Genomic DNA, 22,622 nt, shown 5'->3' with positions numbered 1-22,622 from the left:
TTTCAAAGAAATCGACCAGGTTTAAGAGGCAGGATCTGCCCTTAACAAAGCCAAACTGGGTAGGATCCAGTGTCTGTAGGTCCCCAATATCTTTATTTATGAGGTCCATGATGATCCTTTCCATAGCTTTGCAGACCAAGCTAGTCAGGCTTATGGGGCGATAGTTTCCAGGATCCGTTGAGGCACCACCTTTGTGGAGAGGGACCACTGTTGCTGTACGCCACTCTTTGGGTACATATCCTGTAGTAAGGCTAAGATTGAACAGTAGTTTTATGTTTGGGTTTAGCTCTTCTTGGAGTTCATGTAGGACGCAGCCCGGGACACCATCTGGTCCCATTGATGCTGTGTTTTTTGCTTTGGAGAGGGCGGCTCTTACCTGAGCATCTGAGATGTCAGGGGGGCAGCACTCTGTTGGGATATATATTTGCCCTTTTGGTGGGGAGGGGGGGGGGAGTTTGCACTGAACCTGTCAGCTAGGATGTTGGCAATGTCTGTGGGCTCAGTGTATTTTTTGTCATTTTGTACTAATTCTGAGCATATCTGGGAATTCCCACCCAAGTTCCTAACATAACTAAAGAAAGTCTTGTGATTATCCTTAGTGTTCTGTGCAATTTTTCTCTTGAAGCTGGCCTTAGACGATTTTATGAGTGCCCGTAGTTTTTTGCTAATACTGATCAGAGATGCCTTCCCTTTTTGGGATTTTGCTCTATCGTGTAATAGCTTCCTCCTTCTATTGTATAGTTTGTTTATGGCTGGGGTCCACCAGACAGGACATCTGCCTTTGGAGGATTGGGTCTTGGTTTTATTTGGGATTGCATGATCCATGCATTCCTGAAGGTGTTCATAGAATGCGTTTATAAAGGATTCTGCGGTCTGGGCCATATTTTCCACAGGCCCGGGGGCTTTGAAAGATTTCGCCTCGGTTTTGAGGCGTGTGAAATTTGCTTTAGAGAAGTTTTTCACTGTGGTTTTCTGGGCAGGGGGTGGGGTCGGGATGTGAATATCCAGTGAGATTAGTTTATGGTCTGATCTTACCAGTGAGGGATACACTTCTGGTCTGGAGCATAGTGTCCCCATGTTGGTGATGATCAGGTCCAGTATGTTTTCCCCTCTTGTGGGAGTGGTAACAAGTTGTTCCATAGCATTTGAGTTTATAAATTCTAGGAACCTTTGGGCTAGGGTGTTGGAGCTAGAGTAATGCTCCCAGTCTATGTTTGGGTAGTTGAAGTCGCCCAATATAATGGTGTTTGGAGAGACCTTCATATTTTCCAGTATTCTCAGGAAGGCCGAGTGGGGTTCCTGTGTTTGGGAGGGTGGTCTGTAGCAGGCTATAAACTGGAAGGCAGTTTTACCCACAGTTAGTTGCACAATGTGCACCTCTGCACCACTGTGCACACCTCCAAGCCCCTGCGGGCAGCTATGCGTAAATAAGCTAAATGCAGGCAATATTGTTATTACTTTCTGCTGTTCACATGATATCCGGCAAACATGGAGAACAAAAACTGAATTAAAGTTTGTACACTCTGTATTAGAACTTAAGACCATTTGTACTCCACCTTACACATACATCTGCTGCCAGAGGAATAATTACATGTCAAGCATAGAGGGACCTGCCATTCATTCCTCCATTTCCTGTGATTGCACTAAGTGCTGTATCACACAAACACTGACAAAAATAATTAAAACATCACTTAAAATGGACATAGACAACACATTGTAACAAAAAAAATAAAGAGGACAAAACAGAACTTGTGAATTGTGCACTGGTTTTACCCTTCACAGGCATACAGGCCTCTGTAAGTGTAACCTGACACACATCCCTGATGTCATCATTCACTGTTGCCATCCATTGTATACAAATAATGTGGAAGTGCCTACGCGAAGTGAACATCCCCATACAGTTACAATCTTTTGTGATTCAGCAATTCTAATGAGTTTTGACATCATTTGTGTTTTCACCATGCTGACAGCCCTGAATTTACATAGTTGGTAACAGGGGAGGTAGGAAAACTGAAAGGAAGCCCAGTGTTGTAAACACAAGGGAGAGTGTTACTTTGCTATATATCCACACAGATTAATGCAGTTTTTGATAAAAATTGACTGTATTCTGTCAGTTACATACTGCATATGCTTACATGACAGTATGAATAGTCTGTTTCACAGGGTTTACACTTTTAGCTGTCTACATAATTTACTAGTCTATTCTTCATTCGGGGGTGGAGGAGTGAAGCTACATTTATGTCATGGCACTTAAAAAGGATTGTTGCTATTATTACTCTTACTTTTGTAACATTCGCCCTGTCTAATAATGTAATAATGTGTCTGCTGTTACATGTTAAGGTCAGTTCTGTACAAATCTAATAACTTTTACTTGTTTTTGTTTCTGAGTAGATTCCTTTCCGTGGCTGTATTTGAAAAGTTTTTAAATACACAGTCAACATGAGCACAAAGTCTATACGGTTGCTTTACAGCTTGTTGAATCACTCCACAGTGTTGGATTTACTTCATTAGCATATAGTTCAGCTACTTATGCTGTAATTTGCATGCCATGGAATTTACCATGTTTGCCCATAAGTGTGCGCCACTACACTGAGTTTATTGAATCTAAAACTTTTCTCGGCCATGTGCACATTGTGGTGTGATGTGTACACAGTGAAAAATGACCATGTAGGCTTTATTGAATCCCCCTGTGGTATTATTCAAATACTTTAAAATTTCACTGAGTGACTCTAAATATTCCCTCCTAGCAAACGTGAAGTCCAAACACAAACCTTCTTTCCCATTTGCACAATGATACTTTTGTCAAATGCTAGCACTGTAGCAGCACCCATAGCTATTATTTTAATCTGATAGTAATCATTTTTTCAAGCATAAATTATTATTGAACAACACAGATTATCAATGTCTTCCTCGATCAAGGACCTGCTAATAATTAAATATACCCCAGGATTCAATAAAACCTACACAATTATTTTTATTCCGTGTGCGCATCGCGCAATGATGTGCATGCTGATGCAAACAGTTTGTGATTTAGTCAACTCTGTGAAGCGGCACACAATCATTTACAATCACGCATACACAGCTAGAGTCTGTGTAGCTTCTTTGGCATGCAAATCACCTCTTTAAGGCTGTCCTTAGTGATTCAATAAACTCTAAAGCAACCATGTAGACTCCATGTAGCTCCTGGCCATGTATTCGAAAACTTTCAAATACAGCCATGGAAAGGACTCTACACGGAAACCAAACTAACTAAAATTGATCACATCAGCACACAACTGACCTTAAAAAGTAAAAATACACACATTAATACATACTTAGTGATTCTTGTTCTAAAAATGGGTGAATAACAGTATTAATAATTATTAAATAAATGGAGCCCCCCCATACCACTATACCCATAAGTAAAGTAAACATCCTAAATATAAAATGGTATGCAAAACAGCACTGACACTGAAATGTAGGCATATTGACTATGTAGGTTGTGGAATACAGTAAAATGTAAGGAAAATGGTTGTCACTTCTGTGTTATGCATACCTCTTCCCTACAGTTCTCCTGCCGGGTCTGTATTACATCAACGAACGTTTAAATGTTTGAATCTCTAAAGGTCGACTTTTAGAGATCGAACATTTAAATGTTCAAAAATGTAATAAAAACAAAATAAACAAAGCAAAAATAAAGAAAAGGGTTTTAGCAGGGGGGCAAGCCCCCCTGCACCCCCCACACCTCCCGCTACTTAAATATACCAACTCCGAGATTGCACATCAGTGCACTACAGTGCGAAAACGTGAAATTTCCCCTTCACTACACTGTAGGGCGAGATTGGAGTTTGGTATATTTAAGTAGGGGGGTGTGGGGGGGTGCAGGGGGGCTTGCTCCCTTTGTTTTATGTTTTTATTACTTAGTTTTTTTTAAATTTTTTTTAAAGATTTTCGAAAACATAAATGTTCGATCTATAAAGGTCGACCTTTACAGATTCGAACGTTTACATGTTCGTTGATCTAATATAGACCCCCCCGCCTACACCCGTGTATAAGAGGTCCTGGTTACTATGCAAATGAGGTCCACAAACCTTTCATAGGTTTTGTGCCCACTTTAAGCCTAGCCAATTATCCCTTGTGAGACTCAAACCCTGCACTTTGTGCTTGTAAGGCAAGCACCTTAACCATTAGGCCACCCTCTTTGATTTACTGAATCATTAAAAAGTGTAACCAATTTGGGCAGACTACTTCGTGTATGGACTCCTGCATTGTTTTTGCACTGCAGTGCTTAGAGCAATTGCATGAAAATGGGAATACATAGCAGTTGTCTGTCTAACTGATATGTAACTACTCCTATAGCCTCATGTGTATATGCTTGGGCTGGAGTAAAGATGGTGCAGGGTTTGAGTACAGGCCCTGCAACCTTCTTACTTACCAATTTTTTTTGGCATTGTTGCACACAAGGGCACATAGCGGCACATAGTGGTGCAATAGGACTACATAGCAGATGTCTATCTAACTGATATGTAACTATTTCTATAGCCCCAATGTATATGCTTGAGCTGGGGTTCAGATGATGCAGGGTTTGAAAACGGACCCTACAATTTCTTATTTACCTTTTTTTTGGCAGTTGGTGCAAGGGTGTGTAGTGGAGCTACACACAACAGTGAATGAAACTATACTTAATACTTGCAAGTAAGTAGCAGGTGTGTCTCATAGGTGCTAATTACAGCAAAAGCAGGTGATTTTTCAGCACAGTACTATTCCACAGGTGATAAAACAGTCAGGTAGACTCAAGTCTGTTTTTTTCCTGCCTATTGCAATACCATTACAGTAGAGTTAAGGAACTTTTAATCTGAGACAATGTTAGGGGCTGATGAAGCTTTAATCCATATGCATGTGGTGCAGGTTGAAGCTGAGGCTGCTGGTGTTGATGACAACAGACCTAGGCTGAGGAGGAGAAGACCGTTCAAGCTCAGGCTTATGTTTTACATGCTACATGATGTGCAGATTATAGAGCACTACAGGGTGGACAAGGACACATTACAAGAACTCTGTGAGCTCTGTCACCACTCAACACAGACTCAGAGCCAATCAAGGGCAATCCATCCCAGTGGAAACTAAGTTATGTGTGGCCCTTAGGATATAAGCTACAGGTATCTTTTAAAGATCAACTGACTACATGATGGGCATGTCACAGACATGAGCATCCACGATCCTACACAAACTCCTGGATGCCATGCTCATGCATGTCACTAAGCACATATATTTCCCTAATAAGTCTGAGGAGAAGGCCAGCAATATGGTCCATTTCTAAAGGCAGTGCACTACCCTAAAGTACTGGGTGCTATAGACTGCACTCATGTGCACATCAAGGCACCACCTGGTGAGTGGGGAAGAATCTAATGTAACCACAAGAGGTTCCCCTACATCAACTACCAAGTTGTGTGTGATGCTCAAGGAATTATCTTGAATGTGTGTGCTGGCAACCCTGGCATTTATCATGACTCCCATATCTGGCACACATCACAGTTGTACCAGATGTTTACTAGGGAGGACATCCCACATGGACATTTACTGGGGGATGCTGGCTATGCACTGGAGCCATGGCTGATGACGCCCACTAGAAGTGTACCCCCACACACAGAAGAATGCCATAATGAGGCACAAACTCAAACTACACACATCATAGACTGTGTGTCTGAGCTGCTGATGTCACAGTTCAGGTGCCTAGATACATCCGGTGGAGACTTGCTGTATGATCCACGTACATGAACAAAAATCTTCATAGTATGTCCAGTGCTACATAATCTGATCCTGTGGAAACAGCTGCAGCAGGATCAGCAAAGGGAAGGGAAGGGACATACATCCCCCCACAGGCACAGTCACATGAGGATTTGGAGGGGGAACCACCAGCCATTAACACAGAGGAACTAGGTGTGCACAGTAAGACCTTGCTTTGGCTAAGAGACAACACATACATTCAATGACCACCTAGCTGGGTAATACACTCTCCAACTTACATAGATTAAAATTGATGCCAGGTGAATCACACAATCTTTACCTCCCCATGTAATGGCTGTGTACTGTTTGCATCAGATAGAGTCAGCCCCAAACTAAAACTGTGAATTGCTTCAATTGCAAGGTAAGTGCTGACCCTACACTGTATTCTGTAATAATAATATGCCATATATGTGATGTTCTTAACTTGGTACAGTAATCAAGTAAATGTAGTAGTATTTGTCCAGAAAGTGTCATAACACGTGAGAGTAGAACAATTACTTTACTTGTATGTAAAAGAGCTAGCCGTGCCCACTATGGCTTTGTTTGGTCAAAGAGACAAGGCAGAGCACAGTCACTGAACACCTAGGGGATCTAATCTCTTTCTCCTATTCACATACATGTGTAGTCAAATTTATGCCAGGCAACTCACAAAACCTTCACCTCCACAAGTATTGCCTGAACTAAAATTGTTGTTGACTGCTGCAGTTGCAAGGTACCTCACAAACACTTCTCTCAACTGGACAGAGTGTTGCACAATGTCCAGAATCTGGCCTTATTTTTTTGGTCCTTTTTTCATAAAGATGTGTGGTGTTATGGTCGATTACTGGCAAATCATTAAAGACTGAAGTCAGAAAATAATGACAGACATCTGCGTTTCATACTTTATATCCTTCAGAAATTTTCCTGATAATGCAAAACCTGTTATTCTATCAAATTTCTTAGTTTGTAAGGGCAATATTTAACAAATGTCCTTCTTTTAAATGCTTTTGTCTCACTTTTATTAATGGGTTGGTCCACATTTCATGCTCTGAGGTTGAGAGGTAAGCTCCTGAACCTGGGCTGATTGTTTAATGATATTATGGCATATTATTGCTTTGTTTACCTTGCTAAAGTAATCAGGTAAATATTGTTGAATGTTCACAGAAATAACTGTAACATGTCACAGCAGAGCAAATGGGTTCACTTATGTTTCCATTATTTAGGATGCCTCATCCATTACAGATTTGCACAGTCAACCCTCTCAAAGATAATGAGGAACACTGCATGTCTCCAGTGTACCAGCATACCTTTGCAAAGCCTTACACACAACAGTTGTAAAATAATGATACACATTGAAGTCTCTGGCATCAAAAACAGTCTCAAGATCAAACTATAGGTAGGATGCAGAACAAGGGCAGTAACAAGTAACACAGAGAGAATAATATATTTTTCATTATGCCATGCCAGGACATCGGCTGTGATCACCAAACTAACAACAGGCTAATCTTTTTTGATATACAGCAGTAACTGAAGTTTACCGCCCCCTACACAAAGCGGCAGGGTTCCCTTGTTTGACCCATATGAGTAACTCATCTGTGATAGCAGTGTACATTGTGTTGTACTTTATTGCGTGAATAATGCTTATACTACTGTGTTGCATAGTTGTTCCTGTGGTAATGAGGAATAAAGCATCCATCCTATGTTCTGAAGATCCACTGGTGTGTGGGTTCACATCCCACACTACGTAGACATTTGTAATGTGTATTTTCATTTGCTACTGTGGTTACCATACTTGGATTTTTTGTATTTCACTTCTTTTCTCTGTTTCACTTTCCTGTACTTATGGGATAAGGAATGTAGGAGATGTCCATTTCCACTACTTGTACATCTCAGTCCTGGGGTAAATTGTCTGAGCATAGTCAGACATGACACATATTGTTTTCTGGGGTCTACTTGAATAGACTGAATTTATACTTACCCAAATTTTATTTTACAGAGACGACAACACCAAACTGTCAGTAAACTGAAACTACACACTACCAGACTTTTTAGCTCAGAAACAAGATACTTGGTCAACATGGTGAAATTTGCCCTTTTCTCCACTGTAGTGCAGTCCCAGAGTTAGTATATTTAGTTTGGGGGGGCACAGCCCCCTACCTGGGTAGGTTTGACGTTGTGCGGTGTATGTTCAGTTTTACTGTTGGACAAGTGTCTCGTTTCTCAGTTAAACATTTTGGTAGTATTGTAGTTTTAGTTTAGTGATAGTTCAGTGTTATCGTCTCCATAAAATAAAATTTGGGTAAGTGAAAATTTGGTCTACTCAAGCAGACTGTGTTTTCTGATACGAACAAGGCCATTGCCTTGTTTGTGGCAGAAAACAAAAAGTGTCATGTTTGGCTCTGCTCATTGTTTTGCATGGAACACTGCATCACTAAAACTGGACAAACAAGACCACCTAGGAAGGAGACTGCCAAAAATACAAATCACATATTTTCAATTACTTCCCTTGGTCACTGCAAAAACCAGGCTTGGAGTACAGACTCAGCTGGTAGATGTACGCACTGTGGCTTGCATTTGTGCACTGTTGACCTATGCGCAAAGAGGTGTAATTCGCATGGGTGTACACTTTGCCCATCATCATGCAAACCCACTGAGTGCTGTGCTATGGGACTGTATATATGATGCTTCATTGTTGATCTGTATTGGATATTACATTGGAAACATTACACAGTAAGGTCCAGATGTAACCATGTCTCATATATTTATAACACATCAGTATGTTGTACACCTCCAGACTCCCCCAAACACAAATCAGTACAACACTGGGGACTCATTCCTTTTTCCAAACTTATTAATCACACTACCAACTGTAATATTTACTGTAGTGTGCTCCAACATGAACAGGTCCACTTGGTGCTCACAACCATGGTCTGCTAACATTAAACTTCCAAGTATGGTCAATACGGGTACTCCTGTTGCTACACTAATAGGGTTATTAACAGAATACTGCTATTAAGTTAATAGTAGCATATAATGCTATGAGGCCATGTGCCTAGGCAGGACCCACAAGTTGTTGTTAACTACATGGACTGCTGATGTCATTTACTATAAGCATACCTGCAGTCTGGTATAAATCATGGTTGTGCCATGGAGCTTGCATTAAGTACTGTATTCTGTAGTCTGTGCACCTTAGATAGGTAGACATTCTATTTCCACTGGGATCAAGTGTGTGTGTGTGTGTGTGTGTGTGTGTGTGTGTGTGTGTGTGTGTGTGTGTGTGTGTGTAAAAGAGCTGTTTTATAACAATACAGAAAGCATTTAACTACTGCATGGGGGACATGTATTTGGTCCTATATACGGTTTGCTGATGTCATCAGCTATATGATGCTTTTGCATATCTATTAATCATACAAGTGCATGTTCAGACAATGTGCTGGAGACCATCCATCCATCCATCCATGACCTCATTCTTTACCACACATATTACACTGACCTGGGTTTTAATCTATCCACATACCTCATGGCATGGTTTTTAATCTCTAAGTTATGTGAATGAGAAAAGACCATTTTATTTACAGGTACTGCATGTGTCTCATGAGATAATTGCAAATGCTAGTTTTATACTTGTGTTGGTGTTTTGCTCATGTTTCACTATAGTGCTGTAAGACATAGCAGTGTGAACAGTCAATATAGGGACATACAAATCAGGACTGTTACACTCTGACACCTGATACTCAGTGCCATGTTTTACAGTAGGCCATGAATGTGCAGGGGCACACAGTCAAGCAACATACTTATCCATGGTTTTTAGAATGTAAAGTGAACATTTATGAATAATATTTCAGTTTGTTATCACAACTCATGTGTCACTGTCTAGGTCATTGTATATGTAGGCCTTTATGTATGTCTGATATCAAAATGTGGGGTCAATGGCAGTCTAGATAGTAGAATACTTACAGGACTATAGTATACAGTTAACACACAGATAGACATGTGAAAAACTGTCATGAATACATATATACCTAACATAGTTCCAACATATTACAGTTTCATACCTCATACAGACATAAAATCAATAACTGCTTCCTCATGTCAACTGCTATAAGTGATAGGGCCTATGATGTGAAGTGGAACAACAGGTAGGTTGCAGTTGCCCTGTTTGCACACTGCTTCACTCATACAGATAAAACATCACATAATGTAAACTACAAAGGCATGTCTTTGAAAAGCTGAAAAGGATGCTATAACATACACAACCTAAAATGATGTCCTTATCCCTCTGAGAGTAATCTGCTGCTGAGTTACATTTCCAAGCTTACATGTAACAACTGTATAGATTGAAGGTGACACCCAGTGGAAGTAAGGCAGACTGCAGTGCAGTTGTGATTTTCCCCTCCAAAATGGTAATCACTCACAGATGCAATCCATTACTAATCTACAAGCTATAAAAAGGCAACCCTGTAGGTATGCAAGTTCTTGTTAATTCTATAAATTTTAAACATTGTGAACAAGCAGTATTTCCAAACAATGTTTCCAAGCATTCTTTACAGAGGCATAATCATTCTCACAAAGTATGTTTCATTTTTGTCACCTACATATAGCATTTGCTGGACTGTATTTCAAAATTCTGTGAAGCACAGTGTTCTCCAATGTTATCTTTATGTACGACTTACAAGTCTAATGATAGCATGGCCCAGTTTGTCAAGCCATTGTACAGTTACTCATGATTGTCAAGACAGGTAAATACATGGGTTAGTCAGCTGAGAGGGAAATAACTAGAAATGTTTCATGGACAAGCACATTAACAGCATTTGTAGCAGTTCTAGGATGTAATGTTACACAACTGTGGCAATTGCCTGTACCTTATTGGGGATGATGGTTAAGGTAAGATAATGTTATGGCACTAATAATATGTTTCAATAGTCAACCCTGCTTTAAATTTCTAGTCTCCCACCAGGACACAAGTGTTCTTCAGCAATTACATTTTGCTTGCTGAGCACACTCAAGCAAATCTGCAGTCTGCGGCTACCACTCCACCCATACAGTATAAGAAGGAATCAGTACTGCAAACTAAACAAGGATATACATTTTGAGCCTCAAGAGCAGGGCCAGTCCACCCAGGCATTCTACTTGTATGTTTTATGAGAGTGAAGCTATTCCATTAGCAGTATTTCTTAGTAGTTCTCAGCTTGCTAAAAAAACTGACTGTTGTAGCCTTGTGCCCCCCCAGCTAGTACAGTAATCCTAACTGTCCAATAGGCAGTATACATTTAATTCACATCCCTGTGACTAAATTAACCATCAAGCAACTCTCTCAGTGCTTTCTGCCTTAGTTTGTATCACTTGGAGGCCCACCTGTTTATTTGCATCTCTATACATTCCCCTTCATTGCTAATGTATCTCCCTATTCTAATCTGTGCACAACCTGGTTACTAATCAGCAAGTCAATGTGAAGACACACTCCCAACCTTAATAAACTTTGCTGTCTTTTCTCTCCTTCACTTTACAGGTAGTATTAATTATTACTTACCCCTTCTGAGGCCTTCACAGATTTCCACTGATTGCCTCTCTGGTTTATTTGCATTCCACCTGGTTTACACCCCTTGTGCTATCTCCCTCCCTCAGTACTAAGTCTATATTAGAATCCTGCTGAGCATGGAGCCATGTTTAAATTTCTAGTCTCCTACCAGGACACAAGTGCTCTTCAGCAATTACATTCTGCTTGCTGGTAAGCCATTAGATCTCAGGAATTTGTTTAAAGTGTTCAGATTTGTAAAGTAATACTTACTTTTTTCTCTTGTCTTGGTGGGCTCTGCCCTACTCCATTCACCCTTGCTAACGCTAGGGCTCTCTCTGCTCTCCTGCCCTGCCCCCTATTCCCTCCCGCCCCCACTACCTCTACATTTATAGTAATCACAGCCACACCCACAGCTCACCCTCACATCACCTCCACCAATCACAGCTTTTCAAGTCATATCACATTATACCACACTAACTTGCTTCACACAAAATACTCCCAATCACTCTCATTCCCACTTGGCATTTTTTACATCACCCACACTACTTCCCCATCCACATATAGTGCAACCCTATAATTCCTTTTCAGACCCCCCCACCTAGAACCAACTTAAACTTTATAACCATGACTATCGCACAACTAAGTCTAGTCTGTCTTCTCATAATTCTTTACAACACCACAAGTTATCACTCTAGCAATATCCCTAAACTTAGTAGCACAACACTACATTATGCACTCTTATATACAGACACCACACATTATAATAATATCTGCCCACAATTGTTCAAGAACTACATAATGGACCAATTCAGAACTAAACACATAAGCTCTCATTCCTACTCCAAAAAAACACAATACTTTCTCACACTCCTCACCAAACTCCAACATCACAAAGCCTAACTAAGTACCAAGAACTGTGCAAACATGCAAAAAATGCATTAGGCTGGACAAGAAATCCTACTACACAACATTATAAACTAAATACCAACACAACCCCTAAAATTTTGGAAAAATGTAAACCAGCTACTAAAATCCACCCAAAACTCTACCCCCAAACCCACCACCCCTGACACTAAAGTTTCCATCGAAACACAATTCAACACCCACTTTGTGAACTCAATTCTATCCTTAGTATCACAGGACAGTTCCTTTCTCACTATCCCCCCCAACACAAATAACACTAATACAAGCTTTACCCTCAAAACAGTTTCCACCACTTCAATCAAAAGCATGCTCTCCAAACTAAAAACATCATCAACAGCAGCTGACCTACTCCCCAGCTATGTCTTGAAACTCACAGCAGATGCTATTGCTATCCCAGTCTCCACTCTCATAAACAGATCAATTGTTGAAAACTATGTGCCCAAACTCTGGAAAATATCCTATGTTACACCCATACATAAGGGCGGGACCTCCACTAAACTTAATAGCTACAGACCCATTGCTTTACTCTCCCCCCTGGCCAAAATCCTAGAAAAATGCATCCATACCCAGATGCTAAACTATCTCCTAGACAGCAACATCCTGTCACCTACTCAGCATGGTTTCAGACTGGCCCATAGTACACATACAGCCCTTCTCTGCTTCACAGACACAGTAAACCATCTCAAAAATGAAGGCCTACAGGTGTCAACTCTTTTTTTGGATATGTCCAAAGCATTTGACACAGTCTCACACCAAATCCTGCTAAACAAACTAAACCGATATCACCTATCAAATTCCACTCTTACCTGGTTCCAAAGCTACTTAACTGACAGGTACCAAGCTGTGAAATGGGAAAATTCTCTCTCTCCTCAGCTGCCCATATGTATAGCATTCCCACAGGGTTCTGTCTTAGGACCACTACTATTTACAGTCTTCACAAATGACCTCCATGCCTCCACACGGCATGGATCTATCATTTAGTATGCAGATGACACTACCTTAATCTGTGCTGCACAAAACATTTCCACCCTCCTGCAAACAACTCAACTAGCATTCTCTGATGTTGAAAACTACCTTACCAAAAGCCCAAGTTATCCTCAGTCCAAGGAAAACTCAGCTTATGATTATAACCAGTTCTAACAAAAACACTGATAATAGTCAATTCACTATGTACTCCACAAATGCTACTCCAACAGCTCCAGTGGCACAGGCTAAGCTATTGGGAATAACCATAGAATCACACCTAAAATTTGATAGTCATCTCAACTTAACTATTAAAAAAGTACATGCCAAACTGGGATCACTCTACCGTATCAAACCATTTCTTACCAACAACACAAGATCAGCCATTGCTCGCTCCCAACTTCTATCCACCCTACTCTATGCATCTCCCATTCTGACTAATCTCAATAAAACTGAACTAAGCAAAATGGAAGCCTGCTATAACAGAATTGCCCGCTTTGCTGCAAATTGCTCATATAGAACTCATCACTGTACTGCTTTGAGACAGCTCCACTGGCTTGAACTTCCCAACCTCCTAGCCTTCAATCAGCTCTGCCTCTGTCATTCTATATATTACCTCCTCAATAAGTGTCCTGCCCTCAAAAACCTAGTACAACATCACTCAGCCAAAAGGCCTCTTAGATCATCAAGCAAACTACTACTAGAAGTCACCAACAGCTACAATAGCTTTGGAGATGCACTATATAGTAGTTCAGTGGCTAAAAATGGAACTCTGTCCCCACTAGCATTCAAAACACATCATCCAAAGCCTCCTTTAAAGACCTCATCAGGCAACATCTCAAGCAAAGTTGGCAGTGCCATGATTGCTCCCCAGGCTAGTGAAAGCAGATAACATATACATACTAAATCTAGAGCACTTGATAATAGTTTTCAATCTTACTCACAAACACTGGCTAATCTACAATGTATGCACTGTACCTGTGTACTATGTATGTATTCTACCAATGTTCCAAATTTCAGCTGTACACCACAAATCTATTAATTAGCTTTATTTTTAAATTAATATTTATTTGTTTGTTCTCTCCACTGTAACTGTTGATGTGCCGCATACCACTGTAAAAACATGTCTCTTGTAATTTGTGTGTATACTGATCATGTCTAAATAACTAAATGTATCTGTAATTTTTCTTTGTGGAGCTTTTCTCCCTGGGCCTCTGTTGAAAAAGGGCCTTTTCAGCTCAGTCAGACACTCCCGGTTAACAAATGTAAAATAAAAAAAAAAAATAAAATAAAATAAATAATTGCCTTGTTTTGCATCCTGCCTGCTATTGGTTCCCATATGTTGTCTGCTGTATGTTCCCCATTGAGTAATATTGACTGTCTACCTTCTATGCTGCATCCATAAACAGTTATGTTGTAGTTATGTGATACTTATGTGTACTCTACATCTGTCTTCTTTTAGGCCAAGTACAGCTATGGCATCCAGAAGTGTTAATCCATGGCACCCTCCATTTACCAATGGGGAAAACCAGGCCATAGTAGATGGTGTACACATTCATGGTATGTTTCTACTCTAAAGGGGCAGGTGGGATAGTGCTTGTCAAATGACATTATAGCAGATGAACGTTAGACCAGGTGCACCACAGGGCCACTGACATGATAACAGCTACCAGATGAAAAGTCACTGACTTCATTGGTACAGGCAGAGGCCCTGCTATGCAACAACCACTGACCCCCGATGAGCAGTTCCTCTCTGACCTCAGGAGCACCCAGAGCTCCCACGACATTGATGTGCATCATGTCCTTAATGTGGGTGCCAGGGTGTCAACGTCCCAGGAGGAGCTTACATGTCAGCCCTGCTATGTATACTGTTGAATAGTGTTCTATATTGCTAGAAGAGAAATGGATAAGTTAAGTGTGTGTCACATGAAGCTGTTTGGAGTGATTGCAGATTGCTACGGTTATAAGCTTAGCCTGTAGTTGTCAGCCACATTTTTGTGTACATTTGTGTTGTTTGCAGCTTTAAATGTGCAAATGTATTACTACCTCTGGTAGTGTTGAATGTGGTTTTATTTTCCTTACCTCTGTCTTAGGTCCACCATCATTGCAGCAGGACCTGTCTTCACCAAGCTCATCACAGGAGGATCTTCCAGGTAAGCTTAGTTATCTGAACAGTTTAATAGTGTTGTACAGGTCAAGGCATTTAAATGCAGTAGTTATTTGTGGCATGTCTGTTTTTTGTTTTGTTGTTTCCAAGATTGCTACAAGCATAAGCTTAGCTTATGATAGTAAACCAAGTTCTTGAGTAACTGTTTGTTGATTTCTGCTATTCATGGCACAGTGTATTAGACCCTGTGTTACTGTTGGTTATGGTGTTGTTGGCCTTACCTCTTGCTTCACTTCTTCTGGCCTGCAAACACAATTGTCATCTGCAGCTGGTAAGTGAAATACTGTCATTTCAGCAGTGTTGATCAATATAAAGCAATATTGTAAAGTGTAATTTGTATTTAAGTCATGTTTTTCATATTGTTCAGCTGTCAGTAATACCGGCATCATTGTTACTTTGTTAGCATATATCGCAGTGTAGTATTTTCATTACTTAGCTATTCCTGTGTTTTTGTATTTTTCTGCAGGAGGTTCTGACAGTGGAACTGTGGGCACTGTGGCACCTGATGTCAGTATATCATCTGAGTCTGACAATGATGATGGCTAAGGTGAGGCACAGTCTGGGTGAGAAGAAGTTGAATCTGACACAGAGGTTGTCATTCAGCCATCCCCTACATTGACCTTTGATACAGCCAGTAGGCCTATGCTTACCTAGTTCACTGAGCCCACAGAGTTTGGACAGGTTCAGGGTGAGGACATTGTTCAGGGGAGTGTTGCTTCTGTGGCCTCAGTGCCTGTTGAGTCTGACCATGGCCAAAATGTGGGCAAGGTGCCACACAAGAGGCGTGATAATGGTGCTTGGAGGAGGCCTGCTGTTCCTCCACCACCTGACACAGATATCACTTCCTGTGTCACTCGACAAATGTTTAGGGTCATCATGGAGACACAGGCAAATCCCGTCCAGATGTGGCACAGCTTGATATGTGCAAATGTCTACACTGTTGCTGATGCCATGCAGTGCATACATGACATGTTGGAATGAGCAGTGTCTGTGATGGAATGTCAGCAGGGAGGGGAACAGCATCCCCATGGGTAATGGAATGTCAGCAGGGAGGGGAACAGCATCCCCATGGGTATAGGACAGCAATATCCCCCGCTGTCGGCCAATGTGGCACTTCCAGATCATGATCCCATATTGGCAGTACTTCCACTGGTTCCTTAGTGACTGTACTGTCCACACACAGATGTGGCAGTCCATGGGGTCATGGCCCTGGGCATTCCCAGGAAGGGAGCTTATCCAGCAGACAGCAGTTATGTAGCAGTAGTGCATCTAAGCATGTTTCTGGAGGGCAACGTGCCAGTGCAACTCCATGTAGAGCCAGGTCTCGCAGTGGGGGACAACGATGAACTGCAACCTCTATCATGCACAGCTCACACCTGTCCAACAGACCAAGTCATAGAGCTAGCACTCCACTTGGCTGTGTCCATGCACACACTGATGCATTAATTTTACATGGAGGACACACACACACACACACACACACACACACACACACACACACACACACACACACACACACACACACACACACACACACAAAACAGGTATTCATTTTCTCTATCTTCCCTTTTTGTTTTGGCCCAAATGTGTGCCTTCTTACTCACACACACTCACCAACCTTTTGGGTTGGTCTAGGCTTCCTGCCCCACCCACACCACCCTCTGCAACTGATGATAACTATGCCAGATCCGTGTTCCACTTTTCTGATTCAAGGATACAAAACAGTGTCTGATGATGAGGGTGCATAACTAGGTTATTGCTTACTATATATGCATTTCTGTTGTAGAAATGTTTATTTTACCTGTATCATATATTGTGACTGGATATATAAATAGTTGAGAGCACACATTTGTCACTACTTTCTACGGAATGCTGTTGTAAGGCTTGGAAACTGAGAAAATGTGGGGTATATCATTAGTTTGTGACTCCTGTCTGTAATGACCAACACACAACACCCTGTGTAAGTAGTGTGAACTGTGCCATATCCCCTATTTTATAACACGTCTTACAGGATGTTCCAGCCAACACCTATAATGCACTTCAAAGGTCACACCATAATAATCTGATATTAGGTTTGTGTGACAGCACAACATGTATTTTTCCCTTGTTTGCAGTTTAATATTGTACATTTTTATTTTTTTTTTTGCAATTGTTCCTTCCAGCTGTCTTTGAACCCAGTACCATAGGGACAAAAAAATGGGCAAGAATTATCGCATTAATAGGTGGAGTTACACACTCAGTTGAGATACAGGGGTATTTTAAGGAGTTATTAGCAACTGGCAGATGTTAGTGGTGTTGCATACACCTGTTACTTTACTGACTGTGTGGTAGCAGGTGCTAAGGATATGATTACTGTGCTGAACAGATGGTACTCAGTTCAACTACAGATTATGTAACTGGGTTTGTTGAGTGCAATAATGATTTAAAATAAAAAAAAAAAAACAAAAAAAAAATAAGAGAACAGTCCATTGTAGCTTGTGGCATAACAGTAAATTCTCTTTTCTTACTCCACCCAGTAAACGACAGGCACATGAACCATTTTGCTAATAAAACGCATTGGAAATGCTAAACATGCATTCAAAGGACCTTTCCCCTGAAACATTTGTACATATGTGTCACACAGCTTATTATTTCCATGTATTGTCAGTCATTTGTACCTCTGAAATGAATTAACAAACATAGCCATACCATCAGTACACTTCTAACTAATGCATACAGATGCCAGTGTAAAAGACTTTGCTTCACATTATTCATAAATATATATTGCAGTATATGAATAATGTAGGTAACAAAATAACAGCATACTTGCTGGAATTCAATACTCCTCTGTAAAGATAGCTTGGAAAATAGTTTGCTTTGCTGAACATGTAGCAAGTATCCTCATCATCAGTTCAACAGTTTGGCTAGCTACACATTTGTCTTTTTCTAATGGAGTAGATTATTAATGCACTACATCTGTCCAGGCTGTGTTTCAGAGATGCTAATTACAGCATAAACAGCTGAACTGCATGCTAAGCAACCAATCTTGTGGATATATTCATGAAGTTATAAAGCATCCATTTAGACTCCATGCTGGTTTCTCCTGTGGATTTCAAAAGTAGTGGAGCACAGACACAGAAAGTCTACACAGACAGAATGTTAGGAGCTGCTGCTGCTTAACTACATTTGTATGTGCTACAGGCTGCAGGCAATGCTGCTACTGCTGCTGCTGCCAGTAGGCCTAGTTTTCAGGCCACATTTAATTTGTCCATATCATGTATGTTGTGATATTGTACAGTGCTACAAGGTGGACAGGGACACAATACCTATGACCTCTGCCAGCCTCACCTCAGTGCTACAGCTTTTACTTCCCATTGTATTGTCTGTGTATGCTTGCATCACAGTCAGCCCTGAACTAACATTGTGTCAACTGCTGCATTTACAAGGTAAGTCCTGAACATGTACTGTATTGTATAATAATATTATGACATGTCCTTGTATTTCATCACTTGGTACAGTAAGCAACTACAAGGTGGGAGATTTGTTCAGAAATTAATGTCACATGTGACAGCAAATACTCATTTGACTTGTATGTGTCCATTAGCAAGTAGTATACCTCAGGCCTCAAAGATTCACACATTGATACCTCCCCAAATTAATGATGATCTCTGCATGACCTCAGCTTAGCAACATACATTTGAAATGGGAAATTATAAAAGAAGTTTGAAAGTAATGAGCCACATAGCAGTTTGCAGCTTCAGCACCCTGCCAAGATCAAACCAACAGAATGCAAAACAAGGAGAATAGCAACAGCAACATAGCCTTGTTTGTGCCATAACAGTTACTCAGCCTGGGTCCACCCCCCATGAAGGAACATTGTACTCTTGGATACTCCATGACAGAACCCCACCTTTGCTCCCCACCCCTAAAACAGCAGTCTATGCTTGTCTGTGCCATCCAACCTTCCATTAATTTGATGGCAACTGCATATCATATTGTCCTCAGTGAGTATCCTCATGCATTTTAAGGTAAATGATATAGACTGGCTTGCACACTGCATGTCTCTGAATACTGGTCAGATAACTGATGAATGACCACAAAACACAGAAAGATAGGACACAGCTGTATATTTGCAAGGAATAATCATAGCAGGTTGTGTGACCAGTTAAGTGCACCACATCCAAAATATATTACATAGACTACATTTACAAATATCAGGTCATGCCTTCATACCAGTGTACATTTGATTGAACTTGACTGTGTGAGGAACTATGCCATGCATTTGCTACAAAGGTTTTTGTGGGGCAAAGATGGATAAGTCCCCCTTCTGCTTTCTGACAGTGCATTCCAGTGAGAGTCGGGATCCTGACCTATGTAGTCATACCTCATTTGTACTAACAGTTTCTACTGTGTGTGTCATAGATACTGCAGTGATGTATTCTATCATATGGATCTAATTTCACCACTGACTTTCAGCACTGCCATTTCAAAGGATTCAGCAGTTCTTCCAAATGCTCCTTCCAGCTATCAGCATTTTTTCAATTTAGGTCAGCATTTCTCCACTCTTAATGAGAACAGCAATAATCTGCTTCTCTTCCCAAGCAATCAAATGATTTATCAGAACCACTTTGAGTTACCACCAAATGGTGTTTAGTTTTTTGGACTTGTAGAAGACCTGTGACCATGCACCCTGAAATTTATTGTGGAAATGTACAACAGCAGAGAGTCTCATGACCACTTTGCCAACAATTTTGCCCACTTTTTTTAGGAGTAAACATTGCAAACACATTTTTTCACATTAAATTCAATTTACTATGAACTTCAGCAGGCAAGGGAGCAATGTACTGCAGAGTGTAAAGCTGTTACAATAAAAATCAATATCTTCTTGTCAGAGATCAGGATTGTCACTCTGAAAATAGTGGCTAGGTCTATTTGGGTAAGGCTGTAGCAGCTACTGCATGCAGAGAAGCTGAGGTACATTGTGGTTTTATTCATGAATGAGGGTTGAGTGAGACTGAGGCACTAACCAGGAGATCAATGCAGCAGTGACTGTACTAAACAGACTGCACCGGACTATGGTTGTTGACATGACAATGAAATCATAGGACAACTCTCTGAATTTTTCAGCCCTTTGCATCCTCCTTCTCATCTACTGCCATGAGTTTCAGGTAGCAATGGAAAGCTTGTTGTTGATTTGCAAGTATTACTGCAAGAAACCTGTTTCTGCATGCATGCATTATAATTAATTTCTAAGGCAACAACAGATGTAAAACCTAAAGTGCGCAATTGTCTAAAGATTATAAATGCATAGCATTTTAGATCAGTGTAAACATTTAAACTATGCCTCATAACTAGCAAAGGGCAAAGATGTTATATGTTGTTTAGCATGTCATCTAGCCTCATCTCTTCAGCCTTCAGCTAGGAGAGATTTATCTCTTCTAGTGTATAACCTCAACTTTCCCCTCCATTGCATTCATCATCCTGGAAGCTTTCCTTTGGGTCCTTCCATTAGACACCTCTATTTTTGTATGATCTTCACACAGTAAAGGAATGTCTTGACTAGGGCCAAACATGGTAGAAGCATTACATTATCATTTATGGAGTGTACCTTCATGAAGAAATACTTCAGCCTTCTGCTGGTGGGTGCAACAGCCCTCTCAGTCTGGAACAATCGCCTATGTCTTTATTTATGAGGCCCATGATGATACATTCCTTGGCCTTACAGATGATGCTGGTCAGACCTATGCATCTATAATTCCCTAGGTCTGTTGCTAAGACACCTTTGTGGAGGGGAATAACTGTTGCTGCTCTCCATTCCACAGGAAGAAAACCTGTGGTTCGGCTGTGATTGAATAGGGTACTTAATGCTGATGCTAGTTCATTAGTTTATTTAGAAGACAGCCTGGGGTGCTATCTGGTCCCATAGAGATTGTGTTTTTTGCCTTCAACAAGGCTTTAATGACCTTCACTTGCTTTGTTGCCTTTGTCCTCGCATTCATGAAATGTGACTCCTCCAACTCCCCATTTTCTCCCTTCCACCCCTTGAAGGCACTGTCCTTTTGTCATTCATTAGTCTCACCTTCGTTTATAGCCATACCAGTTTTGTCCTAATTTTTTCTTCTTCAAACTCTTGTCCATAGCTCTGATTATTGCATCTATGAGCAAATCATTGAGGTTTACCTTTCTAACTCCATAGTGTGTACTGTTATCGATTATGCAAAAAGGAGGCTGTCATTAATGTAGATCTGATCTCTCTGCTAGTTCTGCCTTACCCACCTATGAGTCCCAGACTATTTCCTCACCCACTGCAACCACTAGTAATTATACTCCCTAATATTTTCCTTCCTCAGTGTGCTGGTTGCTGGCACACAGTAGCGTAGCAATTGTCTGGGTGCAAAATGTTAGGAGTTGCGATCATGAGTCTACGTTGCAGGCATTTCTATCAGCTTTATTTTTTTGCTCTGGGGAAGGATATGCCTTGTCTTCCTGCAGTAAGCCAATATCCTTTTTATTTTGAGGGGGCAGGGCCCAATTTTGTGGGACTGGCACAGGGGACAAGCTGAGCCAGTTACTCATCTGGTGGCACAGATAACACTCTTGATTTGGCTACCTGCTGCCACCTCTCCTAGAATTTCCCTCTCGCATCTGTAGCCCTGCTGGCTAGTAACTTACATACCTCCAGATCATAGGAAGCTATATGCACCACAACATTTTTGCATTTTCCCTCATGGAGGCATGGATATATCTAATTCATTATAATATAATTGCAATATACACCAGAAACCAAGAATCAAGCAAATAAACTAAAAACAGAAATAACCTAACACAAAAATAAAAAAGTAGTTTTCCTGGGGGGCAGGGCACATGCAACCACCCTGACAAAATTGGGAGTTCCAGCTTTCTTTTTTTTTCTAGTCCCAAATGCCCATGCAGAAAGGCACTTCAGAGCTTTGTGCAGCAAGCTGATATCAGCTTATTACAGTTTAATCAGAGCTGAAGTTTTTTTTGTTTTGTTTTTCGTTTGCTCTTTAGTTGAGGAGCTGGGGGGGGTCATGAATTTCGCTGTTGTAGAAAACTGATTGGTACCAAAGTATCAATTGCTTTGTAGAGTAAATCCAAAGTCCTTTTTTTGTTTGTTTCTGTTGTGTTGAGGAGCTGAGGGGTTGGGGTGCCATATCAGGGAGTAGCACTGGGCACTAAATGAGCCAGCTACAGGTCTGCATACTCTTAACAACCACTGATTGAATATAACATCCATGATTTTGTCTCTTACAGTCTTTGTGTCTCTGACATTGAAGAAAACCGTCAGTCAATAAAGCCAGATATTAG

At 40.8% G+C, this 22,622-nt stretch overlaps 1 protein-coding gene across 1 annotated transcript in view; it reads left to right on the top strand.

Moving 5' to 3' along the window:
- Positions 1–15,860, top strand: part of LOC122810153 (olfactory receptor class A-like protein 1) — a 72,235-nt gene extending 56,375 nt beyond the window's left edge. Inside the window, exons 4-5 of the mRNA XM_044081628.1 lie at positions 15,241–15,300; positions 15,781–15,860. Coding sequence (XP_043937563.1) covers positions 15,241–15,300; positions 15,781–15,860 — 140 coding nt within the window. The remainder of the gene's footprint in view (positions 1–15,240; positions 15,301–15,780) is intronic.
- Positions 15,861–22,622: the final 6,762 nt, after the last annotated feature.

Source organism: Protopterus annectens, chromosome 8.part1, assembly GCF_019279795.1.
Source record: "Protopterus annectens isolate FY-2018-M chromosome 8.part1, PAN1.0, whole genome shotgun sequence".
Classification (NCBI taxonomy): Eukaryota; Metazoa; Chordata; order Ceratodontiformes; family Protopteridae; genus Protopterus; species Protopterus annectens.
This window is presented reverse-complemented; position numbering and strand designations above follow the sequence as displayed.